This window comes from Ciona robusta, chromosome 9, assembly GCF_009617815.1.
Source record: "Ciona robusta chromosome 9, ASM961781v2".
NCBI lineage: Eukaryota > Metazoa > Chordata > Ascidiacea > Phlebobranchia > Cionidae > Ciona > Ciona robusta.
This window is the reverse complement of record NC_143243.1, coordinates 1,238,538-1,266,529: the sequence shown is the minus strand read 5'-3', so window position 1 is coordinate 1,266,529 and position 27,992 is coordinate 1,238,538. Positions and strand designations below refer to the sequence as shown.

Genomic DNA, 27,992 nt, shown 5'->3' with positions numbered 1-27,992 from the left:
AGGCTGTTTATTTACAATCATAAAATTCGGGACGAAAATAAACTTGCAACACCGATACCGAATACAGGCTTTTTAGGGCAGTCAAGGTTTCGGGGTTTTAGTTGTGCCCTTGTCAATTAAACCACCATTAGGAAACATATTTGATTATGTGCTAGTTATATTTGTTATATTTGTAAAAATGCCCAAAATATTTTCCCACAGCAACTGCTGCCTCTGTAATGTAGTTTAGCTTTTAAAATGGAGAAGGAATTGTGGCGTCAGTGTGTACGCTGGCTGACGGACACTGGTGTACTGCCCAGAGACCATAAAACCTGCCAACCTCATGCTGTTGTGTTTGACTTGGCACAAACATTAAGAGATGGAGTGATACTGTGTAACCTGCTTAATGTGATTCAACCTGGATCAGTGGATTTCACTCAAATTAATTTACGACCACAAATGTTACAGGTATATGTAAATGTAAAGATACCTGTGTATAAGATTCTATTATATGTGGGTGGGGCCTTCGTCAAGGACCTGGGGTTCAGTTCAGGCGCATTTTAGTATATTAGCCTAACACCCTGACTACTTAGGTACATCATTTATATGAACAGTGTAAATTTGAACAATTTGTGCCCTTGCAAAGGAATATTTTTTTGTCCTTGCTCATATCTGCAGCTGATAAAACAATTCAAATATATATACTGTATTATATAATTATATTGATTTTTCCTTCCGTTCTATTACATAACAAATTTTTGCTAGTTATAATTTGAAAATGATCTGTGTTTGGTCACATATGCTTATCAAATTTCAATATTGTTTTTTGACCTGTTTGCTTTTTTAATTTTCATGTAACATTTTGTTTAGCTTTCAAATTTTTGTTTAGCTTTTAAACATTTGGTTTAAGCAATCTTTAATTTATGCAACAGTTTTATGCGCTGCACTCCTACTCAAGGTGGTGCATAATGCATTGCTCGTAAATTTAATTAAATTACTCATTAATAAAACATTATGTATCATGTAAGGTGCCTACTGCTGGCAAATCTGGCTACACATTGACACCAAACCTAGGGTATCACACATGCCATACTCCAGACTTTTTCTACACTGTATTTATCAGTAAACATTACAACTAATAGGTTAGATTTGTGTCACTCTTGCATTGGGATGCACATTACAGAATTTTGAATCCTTTTATATTCTAATCTAATTACGAAATTCGGTACGTTTCGCAGCAGCTTTTAAAAGGTTGCTATACGTTTCGGCTTGGCTGTTTGACTTCATACGTTTTTTCTTATAAATACAAAAAGATTCGGAATTCTGGGTTCGAAATAAAGTTTCTAGGATATCCTAAAATACCTAATTATTCTGTAGCGTGCATCCCCACCCCTGACCCCTGCATTCATAAAAGTCTGGCTTCTATGGGCGTATGGATCTGTATTCTGTATGATCATTGTATCTGCCTATGATTACCTACTATTTAACCAAATTTTCTTTTTACAGTTCTCATGCTTACAAAACATACGGACCACTCTACATGCGTTGAACAATGTGTTCAGACTGCAGGAGACATTCTTGCCTTCAGATCTCTATGACATGACCAATATTCCTCTGGTAAAATATGAAATAAAAAGTGTAGTTATTATGTTATTACCTTATTATATGTGGTTGAGGTTTTGTTATGAACATTTTTTTGGATTTTGGCTATATTTATAGTTATTACTTTATTACTTATAATATATATATATAAAAGATTGCTAAACTTTATTGTCAGACCCAAACGCTTATGAATAAAGTGAATATGTGCTTTTAATCAAAATATATTTATAGCATATTAAAGTCATGAACTTTTAACTATTACATTTCTAATAAGCTATATTTGAACTCATAAGTTCTTAAAGTTTACAACAATTGTCATTTTGCTGCTAATTTCCTTCTCTTTCGCTGTTTTAATTAATCTGATCTTTGTAAAAGTAGAATTTAAAAAATGACTTGCTCTTTATTATAATGTTATGTGTTTCGTTTGTTTGGCTTTAAATTTTAAACCATGTTTTAGGTTCTTCAAGTTTTATCCTTACTTTCACAAACCCCAGCATCCCAGTATAAGTTCAGGTTTGTTGCTTTTCTATATTACATAAACTAACATAGGCTCAAGGCTGTATACAGTGGCGCAGCCAGAAAAAAAAAAGGGGGGGGTTAATCAAAAAATTGTTCACATTTTTTTTTTTTCATTTTTAAATAATTTTTTTTTTGTTTTAAAAGGGGGGGGGGTCACGACCCCCGAAACCCCCCTGGCTGCGCCACTGGCTGTATATATGGGATGCGGTAAAGGCTCGGTTTGCTGAATCAGCGATTTTATGCCATTTCGGTTTTCGTTTTTTTGGATTATATGAGCCGGTTTGGCAAAAGCTTTTTTATAATTCTGAAACAGATCTTCTAGCAATAGTTTGTTATTTTGGTTGTTATTGGTTCTTAAAAGATTGAAAAAAAACAAAACTATTTTCAGAAGGTCTATTTTAGAATTATAATACACCAGGCTTTAACAACCTATACACATTTTATTCTTGTTTACTTACTTCACCATACCAGTAATATTTCATGTTTTTCACTTGTTTAGAATTTGAAACTTGTGTTTTCTTAGATATCTTCAACGGTTTGTATTTCAATTTAATAAAAAAAGTATCTTTGTTGAAAAGTATCAAATTGGCTGTAGCTTTAACCTTTGGTAGATTTAAAGTATATATATATATACAAAATACAATATATATACATTTTAAAAATAAACCAAACTGTATGTAATGTAACACTGCATTGCAAATGCAAACGAGTTGTAGGATCAGTGACCGGTCTTTTGTTAAGATCATTTTCTCGTTCAAAACGAAAGTAGATTTTGTGCGCTCGGTCGTAATTTATAGATATTTCTTGGAAAAGCAGCAGTCCGGTTTATTTGTTAATAAATATACTAAATATTTGTACAGTATATAAACCAATCTTGTAACACACATGTGCATTGTTTACTCAGCTAATATCTGTTTCCTAATTTCCCTGTTTGTCTGATGTATTTATGGAACAAAAATGTATATATATATATATATATATATATATATATATATATATATGTGTGTGTGTATGTGGTATATATGTCTGTTGTTGTTTTTGCATGAATATCCATAAAGTCTCATATCTTAGCCTTTATTTGATTGGGACCACTTTCAAATATACTCATATACGTCCTACTCCCTAAAAAAATCCCCTAGATTTGTTTATTACGCCTGTTATATTATTCGTTTCTAAAAGTGCCAAAGTCATAAGCAGAGGTCTGCTTTTCTTCCACAATGTTCTGTCTTTTGTCTGTTATGACTTCCTTAAGAAACCACTGTGGTCAGTTAAAAAAAAACCTGTTTTGTCATCAGGAGTTTCAGTTTAGAACATAATTGTGATGATATAAACATGGAAACAACAAATATAATCGAGTTTTGTAACTCCTAAAAATTAAACCATTGCCCATTAACTCGTTCAGTCTTTAAGCACTAAACAACAAACACACCAATTTTCCTTTCTCCATAAAATAGTTTATAACATTGATTGGAACTTTGTTTTTATTTGAACGGTAGGGAACATTTACCGTTACGCTTTCAACTTCAATTAAATTGATACAAAATTTCAATTTAATGTAGAAAGGAAAACAATGACAGCCCTGTATATTATTGCTTGTGGCATACCATAGTTTAGTGTTAGGCACATTGTGTCATCTGAATGAGGAAGTCCTGTAACTGAATAGAGTTTCTTATTCTCATGTTATCATGTAATACACTTTGTATAATACACCATGTATGTGTAAACCTACCTTATGCCTCCTATTACAATAGGAGAAAATAAATAACATTTTTTCCTACTATGGATAAGTGCGGCTTCTGACATAGTTACAAAAGAAGTGTAAAGTGTGCTGTTATATGCTTGACACAATCATGTCTATAATGTTTGTTTGTAGGCATTACATAAGATCATTAGATCACTTTATTTTACCTAAGTATAAATGTAGATTAGCATAACAAGCATACTTATAAATGATGTGCTTAAATAAGTTGAGTAAGTTATACAAGCTCATTTTACTCTAAGTAAATATGCAACATATGAACATACCGCCGGAGATTCAAATACCTTATTGAAGACGCTTACAGTAATACTGTACTGAGTATACTTGTTTCCTTGAGCCTTTATTTTTAAGATACGTTAACTGCAAATGGGAATAAAAATAGAAATTTTTAAGAGATTTATTTCATTCTCAAGATTTCAAGAAAATATTATGATTAACAGAATTTGTTGAGAAATTGCATCACATTTAATGTTTGCTGAAAACTCAGCCAAAGGTTTGTCAGGGATAAAAAATGTTCTGAAAACAGTTTTAGCATAAAGTCACTGTGGTGTTTAATATTCTGCTCCTATGTTGCAAATGTTACGGAAAATTGAAACTGCTGAGAAATTTTATTTAATTTGAATATTTAGTTAAAATTAAATTTTTGGATAAAGTTTCAGTGTAAATATACAAGCTGGCGTGTGTTGTGGTCCCACACTGCAGCCTACACAAGGAAACACGCAATGAATCATTCTGTTGTGTCACAAACACCTTTCATTGAACTGCTGTATCTACTTACCTTAACATAAATAAGTTAAGTTCAGCTTTGTGAAGATTTCTTCACGCTGAAACACTTTAAACAGTTTTCCAGAAGATTAAATAAAAATTTAAAAATTGACGAAATCACAAAATTTGAATTCTGCAGTTGGTTGACTTAGTTTCATATCATAGTTGCTTTTATTGTATGCAGTTTAACCATTACACTAACAAAATTGTATGTTAAAATCAGATGTTGTGCAACATCCCATATACAGTTTATTCAAACAGTTTGTGACAGTAAAATATATTGTTTACTTATATAAGAACTCAATATTTTATATCTGTAGATTATAGACTGTAGCAATCTTACGGTTATTTATATGGGTGCTTATTGATTTCAAGGCATTTAAGTTTTACTGTGTATTAACTTGTACATTCACTCTAGTAAATTGAATGGAACAAAGCTTTAAAGCTTAGAACTAAAACCATATAAGTACACCACACATGATATGGTATAGCATAAGTGCCTATTAACTTGCATTCCAAGGTTTAAAGGACTTATAATTATAGTGTTTACGTAATCTGACTTTCATATAACTATTATAGGTTCACTAATACTCAGTTTAATTTTTAAAATTCCTTTTACACCAAGTTGGTGTATTGATCATGTGCCAGGTATTAACTAGGAAGTAATCATTATAATTTCATTGTAGTCTCCCCGCTTAATTTAGAAATGAGGTGATTTGTTGAATTTGCATATTACTGAGCAGTGTCACCGCATGAATCAATGTTCTTATAATGTAATTGACTTGTGGTAAAGCTTAAAGGGCCAACTGCGGTCTACATCTCAGGTCCCATGTTGCCGCAAAACCTCATTTATATAAATTAATAAATATATACATAATTGACTGTAATTGTTTTTGAAAAGTCTGTGCGATAAAGAAAAACCACACTGCTTAAAATATATCATGAAGTTTTTAAGTTAAAAGCTGTTGTTGTTGAACTTATACTAGTAATTGAGTTTTCTAAGTTACACAACTCAAAAAATAATATATAACTCCCAGTTGCCATTCTTAAACTGGCTCTTCCTGCCAGGCATATCATCTTAATAATTATTGATCTTTTGGATTTTTATTGTATAATACCCTTTGTCCTAATGTTTTAAGTTTTGAGGTCACACTATATATAGTTAAGCTTCCTAAGTAATTTCTATTTATCACATTAATCAATAAGGTTTCCTATGTTTGACAACTATGGGTTAAAATATCACCTCAGGTTTTACTAAACACTAAAAAACGGCTATTTGAGGTTTGAATACCGATTTAGATACAATTTAGCAACTTATATGTTCAGTTACCTGCCCACCAGTTTAAATATCCAACCTTTTAAAGATATTGAATTAGGTATGAGTCCGTATAACTGAATAAAATTTGCTATGACTAAAAAAAAAATTAAGTATAGGAGAATAAAGTTAGATATAAGTGAATAAAACTTCACCTATTTATTATACAGGCCATTCCCAGAAAGCCATGTTGGTCGTAAACAAATGTACAACCATGAAGAAGAAGAAGATATTTACAGTAACCTTGCTGATATGGCTAGGTGGGTTGTGTAATAAAATAAGAAAAAGAAACATAAAATAAGATTATTTGTTTCAGTAAGAACATTTTTCTTCCTTTTTTCTGATATTTTTGTCCATTCTTTCGCCAATTTCTTTATTCTCAATTAGACAATTACAAATATTTTTTTTACTTTTTTAATCTTTTTTTCATTAAACTTTGCATATATAGTAAGGTTGGGTAAGATGGGACACCTTTTCATTCTATCTTCTCATTCCATTTGGTGGGAAACATTCAAGGAATTATGAAAACGCTTTCTCACGGACTCCCATTTACTGTTGTTTATTGTTTAAAACAGGATCAGGATATTTTGATACTAAAGGTGTCCTATCTTCCCCCATCCTTACTTTTATGTTACCTAGTTACATTTTACCTTTTCTTGATTACAAACACTTTTCCACTTTTTTTAGATGTTTTTTTCATTAAACTTTACATCACTGAAACACATTTTTAACTTAGTGAGCATTGAAACTAACTTTAACTTTTCCCACCCTACTATATATCGACTATTCATATTTTACTTTACTCCAGTCAACGAGACCTTGCAGACGAGGAAGAGAATTTATACGACTCCGTACCCGAGGACGTTGATGAAGGGATCTATGGTTCGCTTATCGCTGTCAAACAAGCAACTGGAACCTTGAAGGTAAGTTGGGATGTTGTGGCTGTTAATGTTTTGATCTAAGTTCTGAGTTTTTTAAATAAACATACAATAACAAAAAAACAGATTATATATACATAAAAAAATAGGTACTACTGTTAAGTGTTATCCTAAGGTCTGACTTACACTACATTAAATTGCCCAAACTACAATGACATGATATTAAATTGCCCTTAAAGTAAGTTGAATTTAATACAAACTACTTGAGCTATACTTGTAGCAAAAAATTACATTTATATTTATGGTCGAGGTAAAACCAAATGAGGATTGAAACACACACACACATATTTTTTCAAAACACACACACACACATTTTTTCAAAGTGTCTTTTTTACAATTTTGCCTGTGGTAGGGCAGCGGACTCACTTTTGTAACGTTTGAGCAAAACTCAAAAATGTGAAATAAGCTGCTTTGGTTTTCCCTCAACGATATAAATATGTATATAATTATTATAGTAAAGTAAGAAATTTTTAATACATCTTTTATAAAGATTGTTACATCCAACAGGACAAACGAGGTTATTGCATCACTGAGATAATTGAGACAGAGAGAAACTACGTTCAACACCTAACTATGATGGTGGGAAAGTTCATTGAACCTTTCCGACAACACCAAGGGATTGATGAGAAAGATATAAGGGCAATCTTTATGAATATAGAGGTAGGTATCATGTGACTTAGTATCTTAGTTGGGCATGAAGGCATCATACAAGGTTGACTATTCAATGCCTACAGTTTAAAACAGGCGTGTCCAACCTTTTTTGACCCAAGATCTACTTTTCAACTAACCAATTGCACGCGGTCTACCAGCTAGCGTCAACGTATGCCGAAATATCTCTTGTATGCGTTTATTCCCTGTATAAGCAACTGCAGCGGTTCAATGAACCATGCTCATGGTTTTAACTTATCAAGAACAAAACTACTTTAATTACTACACAAATTTTAATGACTTCGTTACCAAAACTAACTGAAATGTAACAAACGAAAAAACGTCACACATACAATTGTTGCGTCACACGTCATCTTTAGCGGAGCTTATCAAAAGTCGGAAAGGATCAAAATTTTTTAAATATAGTCAAAAATACTTAGTTTGAAGCAGAGTTACTAGTGTACAAATCATGCAGACCAGGTTAAGGAAATTATTGTAAAATAATCGCTATTGTTCGGATTGTTACGTCATAGTAGTCGTCATTTTGGATATTTTGCCCGCTGCCATACAGGTACGCCCTCTTAACACGGTCCGTATTTTTTGTACAAAGTATTGATAAAATTAATGATTTGGCAATTATAACGCCACAGCAGTTTTTTTGATTTTTTTTATTACACCTGTCGCGGACTCGTGGTCGACCTGAGATAGGTCCGCGGACTACCGGTAGACCGCGGTCGACGGGTTGGGCATGCTTGGTTTAAAACCATTATTTATGTGTCTTAGTGTCTTAGTAGTTTCTATGTATTGGTAATGCTAGGTTGACTATTCAGTGTTTAAGGTTCAAAGCTTACAATTCCCTTAAAATTGAAGACTAGGTGTCAGTCTGATCTGACTTCGAAGCTAAAGCCTAAAAAGAGGACAAATTATTTCTGGTTTGCGTTATATTTTTAAGACTGTTTGCTGCAAAGTGGTAAATAAAATACCAGATCTGATGGTATTACAGTGGAGCAGGGTTTTTTTCAGTGTTAAATGTTCTAAAAGAGGGCCATGAACAATTAAAGGCTAAAAAAACATTGCCTTTGACCCTCTTAACATTTAACTTTCTAAATTTGTTGGCTTTAAAACTTTGTTTCAAAATACTGGAACAATCTTGCTGTACACAAGTTTCGCCACTTTCTATAGTATGTAACTAATTATATAAACCTTAACTATTAACTTCCTAAATTTGTGGCTTTAAAACCTGTTTAAAAATACCGAAATGATCATGTTGTACATGAGTTTCACCGCTTACTGTGGTATATAACTAAATAAATAAACCTACAGGATCTACTTCCAATTCATCAAGATTTTCTTCGTGAGTTGGAGAAAAGTTCAAGTGAAAGTCCCTCCACATTAAGCAGGCCGTTCCTTAAGTTTAAGGTTGTTTAGTTTTATATTTTTATGTACAAATCCGACCAATGTACAAATCCTGGCCCAAGTACCCTATGTTCAAGGCCCACCTACTGCAGTAGCGTGTGTTAAGATAAGCTAGAATAAAATCTAAAATTGTTGGAATACTTTTTTATTGTAAGAACACCTATACCTGCCTACTTCCTGGGGTTCCAGCACTGCAAGCATGGAAATTATAACAGAAATATTGTAATTTTCATGATGTTTCAATTTTAGGACCGTTTCCTCTTATATGGGTTATACTGCAGCAAGTTAATTGATGCTCAAGATCATTTAGAAGATGTGAAGAAAATGAACCCAAGGTCTGGTATGTTTGTTGAGGTAAGATGGGTGTTTCATGTGAATCCAAATTCCAAACATTGACCATCACCTCTGGGGGGTGGTATAATATATACTAAGCTGGTGAGGTTATATTGCTACGCACACAATGGGGTCTGAGGTTTAGGCCAGAGTTGGTTTATTACTCCAACACCCAGGGTGCTATAACCCACTAGTAACCACAAGGTTGAAGCAATTACTGTTGAGTGTATTGTCGAAGGACACAAGGACGCATACCTGCCATAGAACTCAGTATCTTTTGTTATAATGCAAGTACCTAGCCACAGCCAGACTGTGCTTAAACAAGGTAAACATTGACTATGACCTTTGAGTCTGTTATGTTACATGTAATATGAACTTGCAAAACTGGGATTGCATCTAGAACGTATATTCCTGTTAAAGACTGCTCGTTTTTGCGCTTTTCACATTCGTTTCTGTTTTCTTAAAGCACCAATGACATTGTGTTAAGCACTTTTTAGTGTTTTTCGAATGTAGACATTATTTATGTATAGGCCATGTACTGTATTTAACTTTGACAATAAAAGTCCATTAAAATTAAAGTGAAAGTAGTTGCTTAAGAACTTAACAACCATCTGTTTGATCTTGTTTAATGTACTTGTGTTTCTGTATTTGACTGTATGTAACTATGCATTAAAATAATCTTAACCCATACTTTACAATGTATGTACTTAACTTAGCAACACAACTTAACTTACCTTGGAGTTCATCTATGTAAATGACATTGTATATTACGTTGGGGGAAGATGGGACACCTTTTCATCCTATTTTTGCGTCCCATTTGGTAGTAAGCAAAGAAAATGCAAAGAATTATAAAACGAACCTTCATGACACCCAGAAGCTGTTGTTTATTGTTTAAAACACGATCAGTGTATTTGAATATTATGTGCTAAAGGTGTCCCATCTTACCCTACAGTACTATATTATAAAAGCAATGAGTTTGGCATAGGAAAGTGAAAGTATATGTCATAATATTACTACGGTACTTATACTTACAACTTATGTAAACATAAGAGCTCATATCAGACTTTCTGTTGCGTGTATGGTGGGTGTATTAACCTTACACAAAACACTGCCATACAGTTTATTTGCCATGTACTTTTACTGGCACTTATAGTATTTTGTTTGTGTAAAATATCCTAGTATGTGATATAGTATCTTTGTGCGTTTAGTAGGGTTGGGAAAAGGTGTCCCATTTTCCCCCACCCTTCTATATATAGAATCTTAGAATGTATATGTAATACCTTGGTATTGTATGTACTGTCTTATTGTATATAGTATGTTACAATGTATATAGTATGTGATATACCATCTAGGCATCATCCATACCTTATTATTACCGGTTTGTATATTATATCTTACTATTTGATATTAAACTTAACAAATACAAACTTCCAGGAATGTGAAGCAAGAGCCAGCCCAAGTAAATTCAAGTTACGCGAGTTACTATGTGTTCCTATGCAACGCATACTGAAGTATCAGTTGCTGGTTAAGGTGGGTGGGTTTATGTTATGTGTGTTGGAATATATTTAGTTTCCAGTACAAGCATACAATATGTGGGTGTTTGAAATATATACATGTTAGTATAATATACATGGACGCCAAACCTGTGGTGGCAGGGTAGGCATATCATGGAGTTTTTTACACTGCATTAGTCAAGGAACATAAAAACCAATAAGCATCACTGCTTCATCAGTGTTGTTAAAAGTTACGCACGCATGCGTATATAAATATTTTAAGACTAATCTAAGTTAATTAGTATTGGAAAAATGGTGTAGTTTAAATGAAGATAAAAGTACACAATTTATTTGTTGCTTTTTTCTATTTATTTGTAGGAATTAAACAAGCACATTATTTATTTGTAGGAATTAAACAAGCACACAATAGATAAGCATCCGGACAAAGGGGAGCTTGCTGGAGCCCTGGAGTCAATGCAGGTTGGTGAAAGTTTTAAACAAATGTTTTATTTGAAGCCATGTGTAAGTAACACAAGGATAAACATGCATGTCCTGCAACTAATTATAATACTCTATGACTCGATGTTATGTGAATGATATTGGCCTGGGTGTTGGGGTAATGGACCACACCTGGCATAAATCCCTGGTTCTTATTGACATGGTCCTCACCCTCAAAGAAAGGAATGGAATAAATGATATTGGTACATATATTATAGTAACGGGTTACTTATAAATTAAAGTAATAACTTCAACACATGGGGTTAGGAGAACCCTGGTTTCCAAAAGATAGGCCTATTGTTGAAAAATAGGCATGTTGAAGGCAAAATGAACTAACCTTGGCGAGGAAACAATGGCTCTTACCAAGATCTGAATCATTTATCCCAGATTTCCCAAAAGATTATGTCCCATAAGTCAAGCTTGTTAGCAATAGCAGTGAAAAGAAATAGAAAAAAGTCAATAAAATAAGAACCCATTCCATAAGTTCTATATAAAAATTCATGTCTGTCCAATGTTTTACTCCTTCATGGCTGTAGGCAGTTAACACAGCCCCATTAATAAGTGCATTGTATGCTTAACTTGGTATATTTTATTTATATTATTTTGGTTAATTATAAATATTATTTTAACACAGGAGTTATCTCATTATGTGAATGAAGTGAAAAGAGACAGTGAGATGTTGATCACAATCAACCAAGTCCAGTCTTGTCTAGTTGAATATTCAACAGTAAGTATTCGTATATAAACAGAATTATATCAGTTGACAGTTGATTGTGTTTCTTATTTAATGTAGTGGTTGTTAAACTATAAAGCAGTACCACTTCATAAATACAACTAAAATCCCTAAGAAAATGGTTAAGCCTTGTATGAGTACACACATGAATATTACTTTATAAAACAACAAAAAGGCACTTCCTACTAAAATCCCCACTACAATGGTTTAGTATATAGTGTACTATTGTCTGTATTATTTAGACCAGATAACTGTCTGATCTTTATTTTAAAATAAAAACAGCATGTCATAATGGTTTTATATTTTTACTCCCAATCTCTTACCCCCTATTGCACATAACCTTTTGTTTTGTTGTCTATGCATTGCCGGTCTTAAGTTCCAGGTTTTGAATAATTATTTTTCCATTCATTTTCAAAGAATCTTCGCTGATCAACAACGAATCATTATAAAGCTTATGACATCATAATACATGCACAAAACATGTTTTCATATATTTTTTTCTGGGTTTCGCAGCCATCCTTTTTTTGTCATTTTTTCTCAAATAGTTTTATGTCAAGTCCATAACACAGTGTTAATTATTTGTTAAACCCACACACTAGTTGTTAAATAACCAATTTCTTTGAATCATTGATCCTCGTGTAAACAATATCAAACCTGCAGCAAATACCATTGAACTCGTACGGACGACTGCAGAAAGATGGAGAACTTCGTATTAAAAGTACGATGGATAAAAAAGCAAAATCAAGAAACACATTCCTGTTTGATCAAGCACTTTTCATGACCAAAGAAGAGGTATATAGGCCTACCATAGATTTATGTGTATATGATGTGTATGAAGCAATAATAATATATATATATATATATATATAGGTACATGTTGTTCTAAAAATTAAACCCTGTTTCGATAGTTTATACGTATGTTTAGTGTCTTTAAAAATATAGATTATAAAAAATTTATCTAAATAAAATTAGGTCCTGGTTTTTTTTATACTGGCCTGCATGTTTTTCTAGTTGTAAAACACTGCTGTAAACCACAATCCTATTTAGAACGGGAATTACCATCTAAAAGATCTTCTTCGTTTGGAAGAATATAAACTCGAGGAAATTCAACAATCCAAGGGTGGAAAGGTATAATGTTTCTATGTTATATATTAATGCTATTTCTATTACTGTCTTGTTATATATTCAATTTCTATTATTTTCTTGTTTTGAACCAGTTAAGTATCAATTTATTCTATAATGTTGTAACTCCTAATAGAAATAATATACTTAGCATTCTAAAGGAATGAAGGTAAGAATAAAATTTGATTTCTATGTTTATGCTGTTTTATTTTGTTTTAGGAGGTTAGAATTAATTTTTAATCTAATTATTTAGTGGTGTATGGGCAAACTGTGGCCTGCACCCCAAACATCTTAGTAATTTGTACAAAGCTTTTACTTCAAGGAATAATACCGAATATAATTGGTCACATAATAATATTTTAAAAGTAAAATTTTCGGCATTACCATGTTTTTCAATCAAGATATTGTGATGCGTAAACACGCATTGTATGAATATATATATGTGTGTGATTCTACTATTTAAATTTAACAGTGGACATGGAACTGGTGTTTGTCAGCCACAAAGAATGGATGTAACTCATACATGTTGTATGCAAAGACAGCTATGGATAAAACTAAGTGGATCGAAAAACTCAAGGACTCATTGTAAGAATATCTACCATTATAACAGTGTATATTGGAGTGTTTATAACAGTGTATATTTTACTACAATTTATGCATTTATGTTCTAGATAAGTTTTTCTCAACCTTTTTAGCTTGCGGGCTGGTAAAATTTCGAAACAAATTTTGCGGACCAGTGTACTTTAACTCCGGCCTACATCTTAGTTCTTGATCGGTGTTTCTTAACCTTTTCAGCTCGCAGGTGGTAAAATTTCGAAACAAATTTTTTGGGCCGGTGAACCTTTAAAAATCAACCTAAAATGTAATTAAATCCAAAGTAGATCATGAACTCAATGTTCCGTCACAGTGCTGCAAATTACGGAAACTGGCGAAGTTCTGAATCAGTTTAAAATTTGATGTTTTATTTCTTTAATCAATGGACAAGACTTTACCATTTTTTATTTTGCAATTGAGATACAAAATTGTAATATATTTTGCGGCCCGGCAGGAAGGTTGACGCGGGCTGGTGGTTGAGAACCACTGTTCTAGATTGTAGACCCCACTCATATAGAATAAAATTCCAGTTTTATTTGGGGTTTGATTAAAGCGGCAAAGAATAAATAAAAATGATTAGCAGAAATATGAGTTAACCAATTGTAATAACTGAAAGATAAAAATATTTGGTGTTTAATTGGAAAATAGATTTTGTTAAACTAAATATTTAAAACCTCTGCTGTTGTAACATAATATTTAAACGACACCCTAAACCCCCCTGGCTGCGCCACTGCCTATGTTGTTGTGTCATAACTCCCACCATACTCCCATACAGTGACAACATCAGTCCACGAGAACTGAAGAACAAATCCCACAACTTCAAGATGCATTCATTCTCTGAGCCTACTTACTGCAACAATTGTAACAAGTTGTTACTGGGGACTTTCTACCAGGGATACTGGTGTCAAAGTGAGTTTCATGTTCACTGAATTTAACTTGCTTTATCCTCACATAAAAAAAACGACAGTCGTTATAACACGGGTGTTCTAATTCAGACACCTCGTGCCAGCTTACGAGTTACCACATATGTAACTTTGTGGGTGACACCATTTTTATTGGTTGGGTCTATTCTATTGTACTATCATGACTACATTTTTTTTATCATGACTACATTACATTAGGACCGGTGCCTTTGATCGATGGTTAGGAGTTTGCATTGTAACCAGGCGGGTTTGAAAATAATAATAAACCTATGTATCCTTGGGCAAGACCCTTTAAGACAATGCTTCAACCCAGTGGTCATTAATGTACCATGGAATGTAGCACCCTGGGTGTCAAAGTTAATAGGCCAAACCTCAGGTCCCATGGCACGCCTCACTGTAGTACCTCATCTAAATAGAACATCATCATTTACTCCATGTTGTTTAATATAAGGTACAAATGCTAAATGTCACAAACATTGCCTTGGAGAAATTCTAAAGAAACTCGATTCCAAAGCAGTTCGAGCTTCACGACTTTACCCGCCCAACGCAGGTAATTGTGATGTCATAGTTACATTATATGTGTCATAAGCACAAAAAGCACTTTTTTATTTTAAGCTAAATCTGTGGTGATATTATTAAATGTAGTTTTGTTCATGGTTGCAAATATAGGAAATCTCATTATTTAATGTTTTGAATATCGTATAATTAGCTCGGATTGTTTGTAGAACCACTTAACATCAGGTTAAATCTGTGTTAAGGTGTAAAACTGGAGTGCTAAAACATATAACGCCATCTTCATTTTAAAAATTAAAGCCTTCTCATATCTTTAAAGCCTTCTCATATTTTTAAAAATTAAAGCCTTTTCTTGTTCATTTCTTTGTGACTTTACACATACCACTGTGACATCATAATATTGATTGTCAGGTTCATCAGGACCTGAAGTTCCACAGCGAGGCAAAAGAACTCGTCCTTTTGATAAAGTAAGTTGTTATGTTATGTGGATTTCGTTTGTGTGTGCAGTGGCGCAGCCAGGGAGGTTCAGGGGGTCTGGAACCCCCCCCCCCGCCTTATAAACCAAAAAACATTTTAAAAAATTACAACAAATTTAAAACCACCCTCTTATTTTTTTTCTGGCTGCGCCACTGTGTGTGTGGTTCCATTTTTTAATTTTCAAAAAGTTGTTAATTAAATACCAGACATGGAAAAGTAATATATTCCTATTCCCAATATCATATGTGAATATTCTTGCTGCATATTGCAACAGGTAAGTTGCTAATAAGGCATCAATTAATAACTTGAATATATTTTCAAATAGAAACCCTGGTTTTTCAAAAGATAGGCGTCTCTATATCCAATAACATTATGATCTAGTATTAATAAACTCCACATACAACTCAAATAATTGCATTTCACATTTTCACAACAAGACTAACATGTTTTGGTTGAAAGTTTGTTTCTAATAGTGCGCGCATACACTATGTGTTCAATTTATTCGAACACCTGCTTTTTAACTATATTATGTTCATTATGAAGCAATTATTTTTTCTATTCAGCCTATTAAAGCTGGCTGCAAATAGGCTCGAGTTGCCCCTTTGTTATTTAAATAACATACATGGAAAGGCTCGGTGATTATTTTGTACTCGTGCTACACAGTTGGTTAGTGCAGCAAATGGAAGGAATATTTTAGTTTTTAATATTATTGTTAATAATAATTTAAAATAACAAGATGCAATTATGTTATTGTAAACATTTTTAGTTTAGATTTAATAAATGTGAGTTGAAGTTTAGAGACTAAGTTACAAAATTCAGTTTTTGAGGTTTTTTTCTTGTTAGAAACAGTTTTGAATGAAGGCAAAGTCGTTTCATTTACAACTTTACTTTTTTTACAACCTTTTATTCAGGTCACATGATAGATATTACTAAACAAGTTTGTTTTTCCAGAAACCCATGGAAGCACCAAGCATACCACCAAGTATACCCACTCAACCTTTAAAAGCTGGTGAGTTCGTTTCTTCACATGTTATTGGTATAAAAGAGAATTCAGGGGGGTCAAGAGGGTTTAAATTTCCCTCTTTTTTGTTAAAGGGGCATACCAACAAAATTTTGTGTATTGATAGATATGCTCAAATGTGATCTAAAGCTACCGTCAAAGTTTCAAAATACGAAACAGCTTTTGGAAAAATGTGTTATAAAACCAGCAGTAAAGAAAATCTAGCTTAAATCCTAAATCCTCAAGACCCCCCACCCCCTTTATAGAGTAATACTAACCCCACCTTCCCACCCCAGCAGCAGCAGTACCGCCCCCAACCATGTACCGGGCCCATCGTGACTATAACGGCAACCCCCGACCTCCCTTTCCAGGGGTAATGACAATTTCATTCTCGAGTCACGAGTACGTCATGGTGGATGAAGAAGTCAATTCTGATTGGTGGCTGGTAAGTATCATGTGACTTATAATCTCCAATCATAATCCTGAATCCTGATGTTTAGAAATATTAGAATTATATATTCTTTTTTTTTTTAGTTTTTATTATTGCTTACGGCTGATTTTTATACATTGTTGTATTTTTGGCAGCCATTCTCAAGATTTTTTTACTGTTACATTAAAATAAATGGTGTATACCAAAGGATCCCATTTATGTGATACATTTTGCCTGCTAGCAATAACAGTCTGCTGTGAAGCTTTTTTGAGCTTTGTGTTAATAATTGTGATATGAGACATGATGCTTGATGTCATAGACACCTTTGTTACATAACAGGGGCACACAACAACAGATCTCGATCGGAAAGGTTATTTCCCAGCTTCGTTTGTTAGTCCTGTGGTAAGTTGTCATGGAAATCTTAGTTTTTTTTAATTTATTCTTAAATTTTATTCGTTTTATAAGGTCTTACAACTAGGCATGCCATGTGGCCTGGGATTTGGTCCAAAGTTGGTCCATTATCCTATTATTTCATGAACAACAATTATTTTTCTGATTTTAATTTTTTTTTTTATTACAACATATTCTCCCATGATTTTTTCTTTAATTAATTTATCTGTCATGAACACACTAAATCTTGGTTAACCGAAGTTCATTTTTCCGAGGAGGTTATTTCTCAAATTTCATTATGCCTGGTATTAGATTAAATTTTAACAGCAGCTGCTTTTAATGAACTGCCATGACCATGACTGCAGTTGTAGCTCCTTTGTTTTACTTTCGCAGAAACAAGTAATTCATCCACTAAATTTTAACCACAAAGTTACATATATTGCCACTCGTAAGCGGGCACGAGGTGTATGAAACAGAACACCTGTGTTATAACTAAAAACGTTGCCATGCCATGCGAGGACAAGTAAGTTACAATTATTCAATCTTAATAAGTTACATTCAGTTGTTCACCAGTATCATGCCAAGATTAGCTCAAATAACTCCCTATAGTTAATAAATAAAGGCAGTGTTGAAGCTGTCTTAGACAATATCCACTTAATGTGGTTTATATTTTCTTTCAAGAAACAATGAATCAGTTTTAGCTTCAAGCTTCTCTGATTTTTGAAAGCTGCGTATCTAAATTCTTGTGATCCAAAATATAACTTGACTTGTGATCCATTTCTTAGTTTAATTTTTTTATTTCATTTTTTATTTAAGCAGTTTTTAATCATAATTTCTAAATTATCGCAAAACGAAAAATCAAAATTCATCATGAAAATTTGTAAAGCAAAGTTTAGTTAACTGCAATTTCAACCAAGTTTAGTTAAATGCAATTCCAACCAAAACATGGCAGACTACTAAATCATCACGGCCAGAACGCTCGAACAATTATATACAGAGCGTACCGGGTGAATTTCCAAGGCGATCCAATCACCCCCCAGTTACACCACCACAACAAGCAATACCATTGGAAGAGAATATCTGGTTTGTATTATTTAGGGGCTCCAAAACCACATTTTTGGGCATGGATTTGTGTTTTTTTTTGCATATAATTCTTTTTATTAGGATTTTTACACAAAACTATGCCTTTTTGTGCCATTTTTGCACAATTGTATTTATGATACCAATGATTTTAAGTTTGGTATTATGAATTTATTTTCAAAGTTTTGATCATAATTCTAATGACTATTTTCCCCGTTTTTTTTCAAACACAAACTTAAACACTACAAACACTTTCACTCATATTGAACTAAACCACAACACCCCACAACCCCACTAAACCACAACACCCCACAACCCCACTAAATCACAACACCCCAGAAACCCAGACATAGCAGACAATCTTCAACCGACTCCGGTTACAGCGTCGCTGAACCCATGCCTTCAACACCCCAACAACTTGAGCAGTTCTATTGGTATAATATGCGCATGGTATATTCATATTTCATGAGCCTTTATGAAACCCAATGCTTATCATGTAATTTCATAACTTCTCATGAAGTATATTGGTGTGAATGCATGGTTTTCCCATGATTTCATGAGTTATCATGAATTTCATGATGTCTCATGAAATTTGATGAGCAAGAGTGACTGTGAATGCATGATTTGTGAATTTTCTTGAAACATATTTTCGTGAGTGACTGTTTTATTCATGATGTATCACGTTAATTCACGAAGGGGCATTAATAGCCATGTAAAGTAAAACAATTTGAGATTGTAATGTATATGATGAAATATAACAAAGAATAAAGTAACATAGGAATAGAAACTTAAAGTAGAAAATTATCTTAGCCTAGATATGGGTCCACCTTTATAAATAAAACTAATTTTACATAAAAAATGTATACCTCGCACAAAACAGTAAACTGTAATTCTTTGCATGCCTTGTGTAGAAAATTCCAGGGTGGATTTGCCAACCTTGCCACCCAAGGTTTGGTGCCTATGATTGCCCCTATACATCCCATGTGTGTATCAGTTGTATGCTGTTGTGTGTGGTTGTGCATGGTGTTTGGTGTTGCACATCACTAATATAGAAATCATATAAATTCTAACACAGAAATCATATAAAAGCTAACTGTAGACACAAATCATGAAATACTTATTAAAATAAGTGTTTCATAACAATCAACATTGTTACATACCATTTACAAAACAATTAAATTAGTTTTAGTGTAGAAGTAATTTTAGTGAATAAATATTAAACTATACCAATAATTATAAAATACAAAATTACTTATAAAAGTTAAAGTTAATATTTTAAAATACAATCTGTTTAAATCACACAAAGTAAAATGCAAGACTATGTTAAAGGAACTGTTTTAAAAAGCGCAAAAATCTGTTTTATTGTTGCTATAAGTTAGTATAGTAACAGACTGCATACAGTTTTGTTATGACATCATAATAAGCATTATATCATAATACAAGGTATGCTGGAACAATGGACAGAGGTGAGGCTGAGAATTTGTTGCACGATAAACCTTCAGGAACCTTCCTAGTTAGAACCAGGGACGGACATCTGGCTATAAGTCTCATGTAAGATGTTTAGTTAACAATAGGTGAAGTTATATGCATGGTATCTGCATTGAAAAATGTTTTTTTGTTTGTTTGTTGTGTTATTTGAAAGGATAAGTAAAATTTATGTTGCGTCAATTTAAATAAGTAAAATTGTGTCATAATTCTAACTTACTCTTGTTAAATACCAAATAAAAACAATGGTTTTAATAAAATAGATAAACATCCAAAAGCATTATATAGACACTGTAAGAAACCCTATGCTACTCTTGCTTTTTGATCAATATTTTGATGTTTGGACATTTATGAACTCTTACTTTTGTGGTAAATTCAAATTACATGCAATATTAATAATGTTTTGTGCTTTACAGATATTCCAAAGAAATGAAACATATTCGTATAAATAGATCAAGTGAAGGATTGTATTTTGTTGCTGAGTGCAAGAATTTTAAATCTGTGCAGGTAATTTAATACAAACTTAATTAACACATTTTTACCTTATTCTGAAAAAAGTTTAACATTACAAACTTAAAACGTAACTAGATTATATCAGATTAACTAAAACAAAGAAGACAATAAAACTAGCTCATATCTGCTCCTTGTATTTATTTAATAAACATCTTGATAAAATTAACACATCGCTTCGAATACAATAAAAAAAATCAGATTAATTTATACAACGAAGAGAACTTCCCAAATCGCAGCAAACAGCTCTCAAGTAAACTAATTCATAAAATTATCTCTTTAAATTAAGTGAAAATCGGTCAGATTTATAAATACAACCAAGAGACGGGAATTACAGCAAAACAACAACTTTTAACTAAACTTAAACATCCTCCAGGAACTGATTCGATATTATCGTGAAAACTCCATGTCATCATCCTTCTTGGGGTTGGAAACCTCGCTACAAATTCCGTATCGTGACCCCAACTTCTTCCCAGGAATGCCGGGGCCCAACACGCGTAACTTCCCCCCACAACCCCAGGTCCCACGTCAAGGACATAGACCCAGTATACCCGGACCCCAACAAATAGGTGAGTGGATCTATAATTATAAATTAAACAATTATTAAAAGCAGGGAAGATATTGTTATTTAAACACACAATACTGAGCAGTGCGTCCATCCACAAATTGTTTATATATGACTATATATGGTTTACATCAATACAAGCAATCATATATAAATTGTTTGAAAAGCATCACATTCCCATGTTATTTGATGAGGTTCCCTATGTTTAAGAAATATGGGTGTACCTGCATTTTAACAATGTCACCCAAATTTTTCTAAAAGTTTAAAAGTGTAGCTTCTATAATCGCGAAAGGATCCGGTACAAATATGTAACAGATAAAAATCAATCATTTGTTTAATACAGCATTCTATATTTCTATGTTTTGACTTCCTCATACGCGCCTACTAACCCCACCCCCCCCACAGTTGCGGCGAACGGCACCCAATACGAAGTGATCAGCCGAGCCGTCGTTCTTTTCAACTTCAGTCCCCGAAGCCCCCAGGAGCTTGGGTTAAGAGAGGGGCAACCTGTTAACGTGATAAGCACAGCGGGAGATGCACATGGGTGGTGGAAAGGAGAGTCGGAAGGACAGGTGGTTATGATGTCATAGTTTGATAATATCATTGTTTGATGATGTCATAGTTTGATAATATTATGTTTGATGATGTCATAGTTTGATGAGGTTATTGAGTTCTGATGTCATAGTTTGATGACGTAGTATAAACTTAAGGCTTCTATAGGATAAAAAAAAATCAGATTTAATTCTTCCCTTTTTTATTATAACGTAATTTCTACGGAACTTCTAATGTAACAATATTTCCACCAGGTGGGGTACTTCCCAGCTACATTTGTTGAGGAGATTCGTCAGTGATGTTGATTGTGATGTCAGATATTTTAATTGTGTCAAATGGAGAGAACATGCTTTAGTTCTCAAAAGATTGTGACGTAACAAATATCACTGTATTCGATTCTTCACGCATCATGATGAAATTTTCTCAATTGTTGGAAATTCTTTATTTATTTGGATTTTCTTCGAATTTTTTACTTTTTATTCGCGCTGTGCAAGATTTTATGATTACCGCCACCCGTTCATATGATGCCCCCTTCACGTTTCGCACTTATATCCACTGATCACTAGCTTTCAATATAATCAGGACACTCAGCAGCACTCCTTGCATGATTGACCGCCGTGACGTCATCACGTTTGTGACGTCATTAAACTCGTGACGTCACCAAATATTATGTGACGTCATCTTAAATCAGCAAGAATCATAATCACTTGTAAATATACCCATTTTCGCCATGAGAGTTATCAGTCATATGACGTCATGTTTTACGTCATAGTAAGTTTAAAATGTGATTCGTTTTTTGGTTTTTAACGTAATTTGTTTTCGTTCTTTTAAAACGCCATTCCCAGAATTAATTTAAAAATCACCCAAATCCGTTTAAAAAAGCTGAAAGTTCCAGGACTTTTGTCTGCTAGGTTGAAATATGTTATTTGGTTTAAATTTTGGTGACAGACAACGGGCATCAGACACCCTCAATCTTGCCTCTTCGTTTCATTGTGTTGGTTGATAATGCTTCCTTCGACAGTATTTGAACCCGTACTCTTCCGTCTGCGTTGTATCCAAATATATTGTTTGGAATATGTATATCCACTTCTTGTTTGTGTGTTGTGGGTATAAGGTTCAAATCCTTGTTGGGGTAGTACTGCAATGAGTATTTAGGCAATCATTTGCGTTTAGGCACATTTTATGCCCTATTTATGTATATGTGTATATATATCTATTTATGACTGTTTGGTGTTCAGTCCCATATAGCCTATCGTAACCTTGCATGGTCTCAAAATATATCCTTGAAAGGTTGCGAACTGGCTTACAGTAGGCACGTGTCCGTTATGAACATGTATGCCATTGGGAAATATCTCCAGTCGATTGGTTGATAAATTCACACGTTAAATCGAGACCGGACACGAGATTGTATTGAATAAGATGTCCGTACTTTTAAAGAAATCTCTCTCTCTGAGAACGTCGCAAACAACCTGATGCATTGGTTTCCACACTGGGTGAATAGCAAAGGTGAGTGTAAACTACATAATCACCCACTAAGTAACATACATGGTAACTCGTAAGATGGTACCGGGTGTATAAACACCCATGTTTTCCGGCCACGCGAGGATAAAGTGAGTTACATTTATTCATAATGAACAGTGTATATGCAATACGAATAATCCATTTATTAGGCAATGTATGTAATGCGAAAACGGTTCAAAATTTAGATCCTTGTTTACGCCTGATTAAGTAGCTTTCGCTGTATGCAAGCGTTTTCTGATCCAAATCTCAAGGTATATAAATAATAAGGTGTGGCAGGGTAGAGGCAGTATCATAGCATAGTTATTTTAAAAAGTAACATCAGTTGGTTCGATCTGTTTTTAAGATAATATTTGTTTGCTGAAAAATAAGAAGAGAAAACATGTCCCATCTTACCCCAACAGAGTCTCTAGACATACTTCACACTGCCTTGTCTATGATTAAAATGGTTTGTTTATCTTATATAAACACATGGGGAGTTATAGCTTTGATACGAAACCTACTTTGGTCGTTACATTCCTACACGATTTACGGGGTGTGGTTAAAGAAAATGGCCCTGTCACGCTATAAACAATTACACACCCCTCCAGGCAAATGGGTAGGGTTGCCGCAACCTATGATAGCTTCGGGGTCGAGTTTCACATAATGATAACTACGTACTTGTTATAACATTATGCCGAATCTGTAATTTAAGCTTTGAGAACGGAAATGAAATACAGGTGTATAGAGTTGGCTGGGTGAGTAGTTCTCAACGTTCTATGGTATCGGGGTATATGCTACTTCGTTAGATGTGTTAGTGTTTTCTAACACACAAAATTTTACACGGCACATGCGTTGCAAATGAGTCGTTTGGTTCCATTTTTGGATCACTTAATAAGTATATAGACGTATTTAAACAAATCAACATAGTCGTTGCGTTACGAGAAAATCGACAAATATTTAGTCGAAAAGGTACACACACACACATATATATATATATATAAAATAACGTGTAAGCGAACTTGAGCTGTATGAAACAGAACACCTGGCAACGACAATATCGTTGCTCCGCTTTGCAAGGATCAATAAGTTTTATTATAGCCTTTAATGCCCTGCCTTTTACAAATGACTTTATTTATTGCTAGTTCTGTTTAACTTATAAACAAACGTTATTGACAAAGACGTTGGGTTTATTTATTGCCCTAAATTTATTGGTTCAATAATTTTTTTTCTATTTTGTTATTTTCAACGCAACAATTCAAAAACGCTGACTCGTTTTTTTTCACAAAATTTAAAACTTAATTAAAATTTTACACGATATTAGATTGGAAGAAAACAACGCACAATAATCGCAATGAACTTTACTGTATTAAATAATATGCGGCATATATGTGTGGTTGGATATATAGTTGGAATATGGCTTAGATGGTTTAGTTTTTTTATCGTCCCATTTGATAGTAAAAAATGAAAATTAATACATTTAAATAATCGTATCTTGACGACTTGAAACAGACTTATTAATGCTTACGAAAAATGGGATATTAATTCCTAATAAATAGTAGGGTGGGGAAAGATGGGACACCTTTACCACGTAATAACCAAATGTTTAGATCGTGTTTTAGGGAGGATACAGTTCTGTGATTATTTGAATTTTCTTTGTTTGCTACTAAATGTTAGGAGAAAATAGAATGAAAAGGTTTCCCATCTTTCCCCACCCCAATATAGTATCCATTTTACCCCCCAGCACTATACATTGTAGTTATATTTACTATAATTTAGACAACACCAAAAAAAACGTATATTTGAGGCAGCATATTTTGAAGTATAGCATTGAAAGTGAGCAGAAAGTTAAAGTTAAAGTTAAACAAATCAGACTTGATCATGACGTTGTATCTACGTCAATTGTACCTGTTAGCACAAGGCGCGAACCATACTTGTCGATAATAAATAACGATGTTAAAGAGAAAATTCAGAGTAAAAAAGCGCCAACAGAAAAAACGACACAAAGTCCAATAATATTATTTCATGATACCAAGTTCTATTTTCGCGTTTAATTAAAATAAAAATCTACGGTCGGAGACGGAAATTTAGCGATAAATATGATTTTTCGGAGAAATAAATATCGGCCTTGCAATAAAAGCATCTTTGCGGACGTTAATCGCTTTAATTAACTTAATTATCTTTATGTCCAGCATATATCATTAGCGAGAATTTTGGGCGGATATTTCTCTCCGCTATATTCTGACAATGGGTTGACTTTTGGTATCCTTTTGTACAGTACATGCTGTTTATGTTGTGTGACGTCATTAAATATGTCGTCACATATGACGTCACTATCCGGCAAACACACCGGAGAAGGCTCCACATCTGTACTTGTATCGACAGAAGAAGCACAGCACTAAAAATAAAGATAAAGCGGTCAAAAATAAGGATTCGACATTTAGCATATTAATACCTACTATACAACTTATTAAATTTCCAAAAAATTGTTATCCGAAAAATATTTGCTGGCTTAAAATTACGCTAGAAATTTTGCGAAAATCTGCAGATTTGATTTACTTTGAACCAAAGCGCATAGTTATACTGATAATCGTTGGACTTACAACATTTAGGTTTTAATTCTTTTTAATCCTGTTATTTAACACGCAAAGTTTTTCCATTTCCATTTTAATTTGGTTTATTCCGCAGCAACTACTATGAGTTTGCTGTACTAGCGGCCACGATTTCTGACACTTTTTCACTCTATTTTCTCGTCCCATTTGGTAGTAAACAAAGAAAATTCAAAGAATTATAAAACCCCATAGACCGTTGTTAATTGTTCAAAACTCGGTAAGGATATTTGGATATTATGTGCTAAAGATGTCCCATATTTTCCCATTCTACTACTATGTTTTCTGCACACAGAATTCATGACTTACTTCTCCGTCTCGATTGATGGCAACCCCCAATGAACTTCCTCGTTGTTAAACTCCAGTGGCAATATGAACTACATACAGTCTGTTGAAAAAGGTTAGAGGTAATTCTCGTATACTTTTTAAAGAGAGCATATTATTGCAAACTTGTCAACTGGTCTGAATGCTTTACTTACGCTATAACATAAATATTAATTGAAAAATCGACATAACAGAATGGGTTTAGAGCTCGGTTTGTGTAAAAACTGCCTATATTTCTTGTAAAATAATAGTTTGGTACAATTAGTAAATAAATAACTGACAGTAATAATATAAAGTTTTTCTTACTAAAAGTATAAAATATATCGTTTGTAACCTCAGTGCACAATAGACAATATACACCAACATGGCTCAAAAAGTTCGTATCTTTTCGTTCAAAACTCAATGACTCTGTTAAAACTTAACTTAATGATTATATTATCCAAATAAAATGAAATCACAAAAACAACAGACCGTTATACTTTTACGTTTGTTTACCTGCTACACTTTACCCTCACATGTAAGATACTGCTTGCCAACTTTTTGTAATAATTAGTGAATAGATGGAAGTTACCTTGACAGTTGGAGTAGATGCTACGTGTGTTCTTCTTCGTTGTGCTTCTGTTCTTCTGGTTGTTGTTGTTGTCGTCGTTGTTGCAGAGGCAGGTGTTGTGGTCGTTGTTGTTGGGACAGTTGTTGTTGTTGTTGGCTGTGTTGTAGTTGTTGTTGTAGGAACAGGTGTGGTAGTCGTAGTTGTTGTTGACTGTGTTGTAGTTTCCGTTGTTGTTGGCTGTGTTGTCGTCGTTGTTGTTACTGTAGTTGTGTTTGTAGGTGTAGTTATTCTATCCGTTGTTACTGTTATCTCAGTTCCGTTGTTGGTTTTTATCTTTTTCGTAACAACAACACGTCTTCTTGTTGTTACGGATTGTGTTGTCGCACACTTTGGTTTTTCAGTTGTGGCTACACTTGTTGGCAATACGTCAGTTATCCCGTTTTCCGAATCCAAGTTATTCCTGTTCACCATAGATATATGCGCACCTATGAAAAATAAAAAATATTAACTTTTTGAGAAAATGAAAAAAGATTAACATAATCATACTAAACAGCCGTATGGATTACTGGACAAAATATCTGATTATTAGATGACACAATAGTAACAGCGACGAGCCTTGAACTCGTACCACTAGGGTTAGAGGCAGGCGCGCCAACAAGTTAAAAGCAAAGATAGCGTTCGTATAACGTATGTAATTTAAATTACGAAAACGGAGAATCAAACAGTCACTAAAACTATTAATTTGCCAGGTTTGCACCAAATCCAATTTATAATATATATCTTACTATTATACATATACGTTAGGGATTAATTTTGTTTCTAAGAACTTATTGCTGTAGCAACATATGTTCAAAACATAAAATAATTGCAATATATTAAATCATATTCACCTGATGCACACGACACTAAACATATCGCGAGCAAAAATAAATTCATGTTTTTTTGTTTTAGCGTTTATTTTAACCTGAAACGAAATCACAGAGCTTTATAAACGAAAACAATATTCTTCAACGATGTTTCTATAATTTATATTTTGTCTAAAATCCCTCATCTGTTAAATGCCCGAGCACTTTCGATATTTCTTTTAAATTTTGCCACTGCTGTGCTCCATATACTGGCCTCTCTGTGCTACTAAAACAATCCAACTGGACGTTATATCGATCAGACCAGCTTATTTTAACCGCCCGTATAATGTTTTATAGCTTGCGGTGCCCAGGGGTATGCGGTACGACCTTTTTCGTGTGCACAAATTGTGACGAAGATTAATCATTTCAACGTTAACGACGGTACGTGACGTATGTATTAAAAAGTTATTTTAATTTGCTGGCAAAGCATTTCTCAAGTGGCCATTCAAGTTTCGGTTTTAACGTGAA

General features: G+C 33.5%; 2 protein-coding genes across 8 annotated transcripts; one reads left to right on the top strand and one right to left on the bottom strand.

Moving 5' to 3' along the window:
- Positions 1–180: 180 nt before the first annotated feature.
- LOC149730616 (guanine nucleotide exchange factor VAV2-like) lies at positions 181–22,719 on the top strand. 6 transcript variants are annotated; one of them, XM_089885592.1, is made up of 27 exons: positions 181–447; positions 1,486–1,596; positions 2,039–2,094; positions 6,110–6,199; positions 6,748–6,862; positions 7,385–7,537; positions 8,849–8,944; positions 9,191–9,295; positions 10,709–10,804; positions 11,176–11,247; positions 11,900–11,992; positions 12,659–12,790; positions 13,046–13,126; positions 13,272–13,289; positions 13,593–13,705; positions 14,490–14,623; positions 15,089–15,187; positions 15,562–15,617; positions 16,579–16,636; positions 16,927–17,072; positions 17,397–17,459; positions 18,400–18,530; positions 19,971–20,078; positions 20,429–20,519; positions 20,899–21,091; positions 21,493–21,659; positions 21,894–22,719. In XM_089885592.1, the coding sequence occupies exons 1-27, from the start codon at positions 238–240 to the stop codon at positions 21,936–21,938; spliced, it is 2,832 nt and encodes a 943-aa protein (XP_089741718.1). In that variant the 5' UTR covers positions 181–237; the 3' UTR covers positions 21,939–22,719. The 6 variants fall into 6 exon arrangements, with proteins under 6 accessions (XP_089741718.1, XP_089741721.1, XP_089741722.1 ...); XM_089885595.1 differs by lacking the exon at positions 18,400–18,530 and adding an exon at positions 18,867–18,961 and having other exon boundaries at positions 16,924–17,072; XM_089885596.1 differs by having other exon boundaries at positions 16,924–17,072; positions 18,445–18,530.
- LOC149730615 (uncharacterized) lies at positions 22,496–27,788 on the bottom strand. Of its 2 annotated transcripts, none has more exons than XM_089885651.1 (4): positions 27,510–27,788; positions 26,641–27,104; positions 26,055–26,133; positions 22,496–22,777 (listed from the first exon to the last, which is right to left on the bottom strand). In XM_089885651.1, the coding sequence occupies exons 1-4, from the start codon at positions 27,553–27,555 to the stop codon at positions 22,608–22,610; spliced, it is 759 nt and encodes a 252-aa protein (XP_089741777.1). In that variant the 5' UTR covers positions 27,556–27,788; the 3' UTR covers positions 22,496–22,607. The 2 variants fall into 2 exon arrangements, with proteins under 2 accessions (XP_089741777.1, XP_089741778.1); XM_089885652.1 differs by lacking the exon at positions 22,496–22,777 and adding an exon at positions 24,326–25,534 and having other exon boundaries at positions 27,510–27,780.
- Positions 27,789–27,992: the final 204 nt, after the last annotated feature.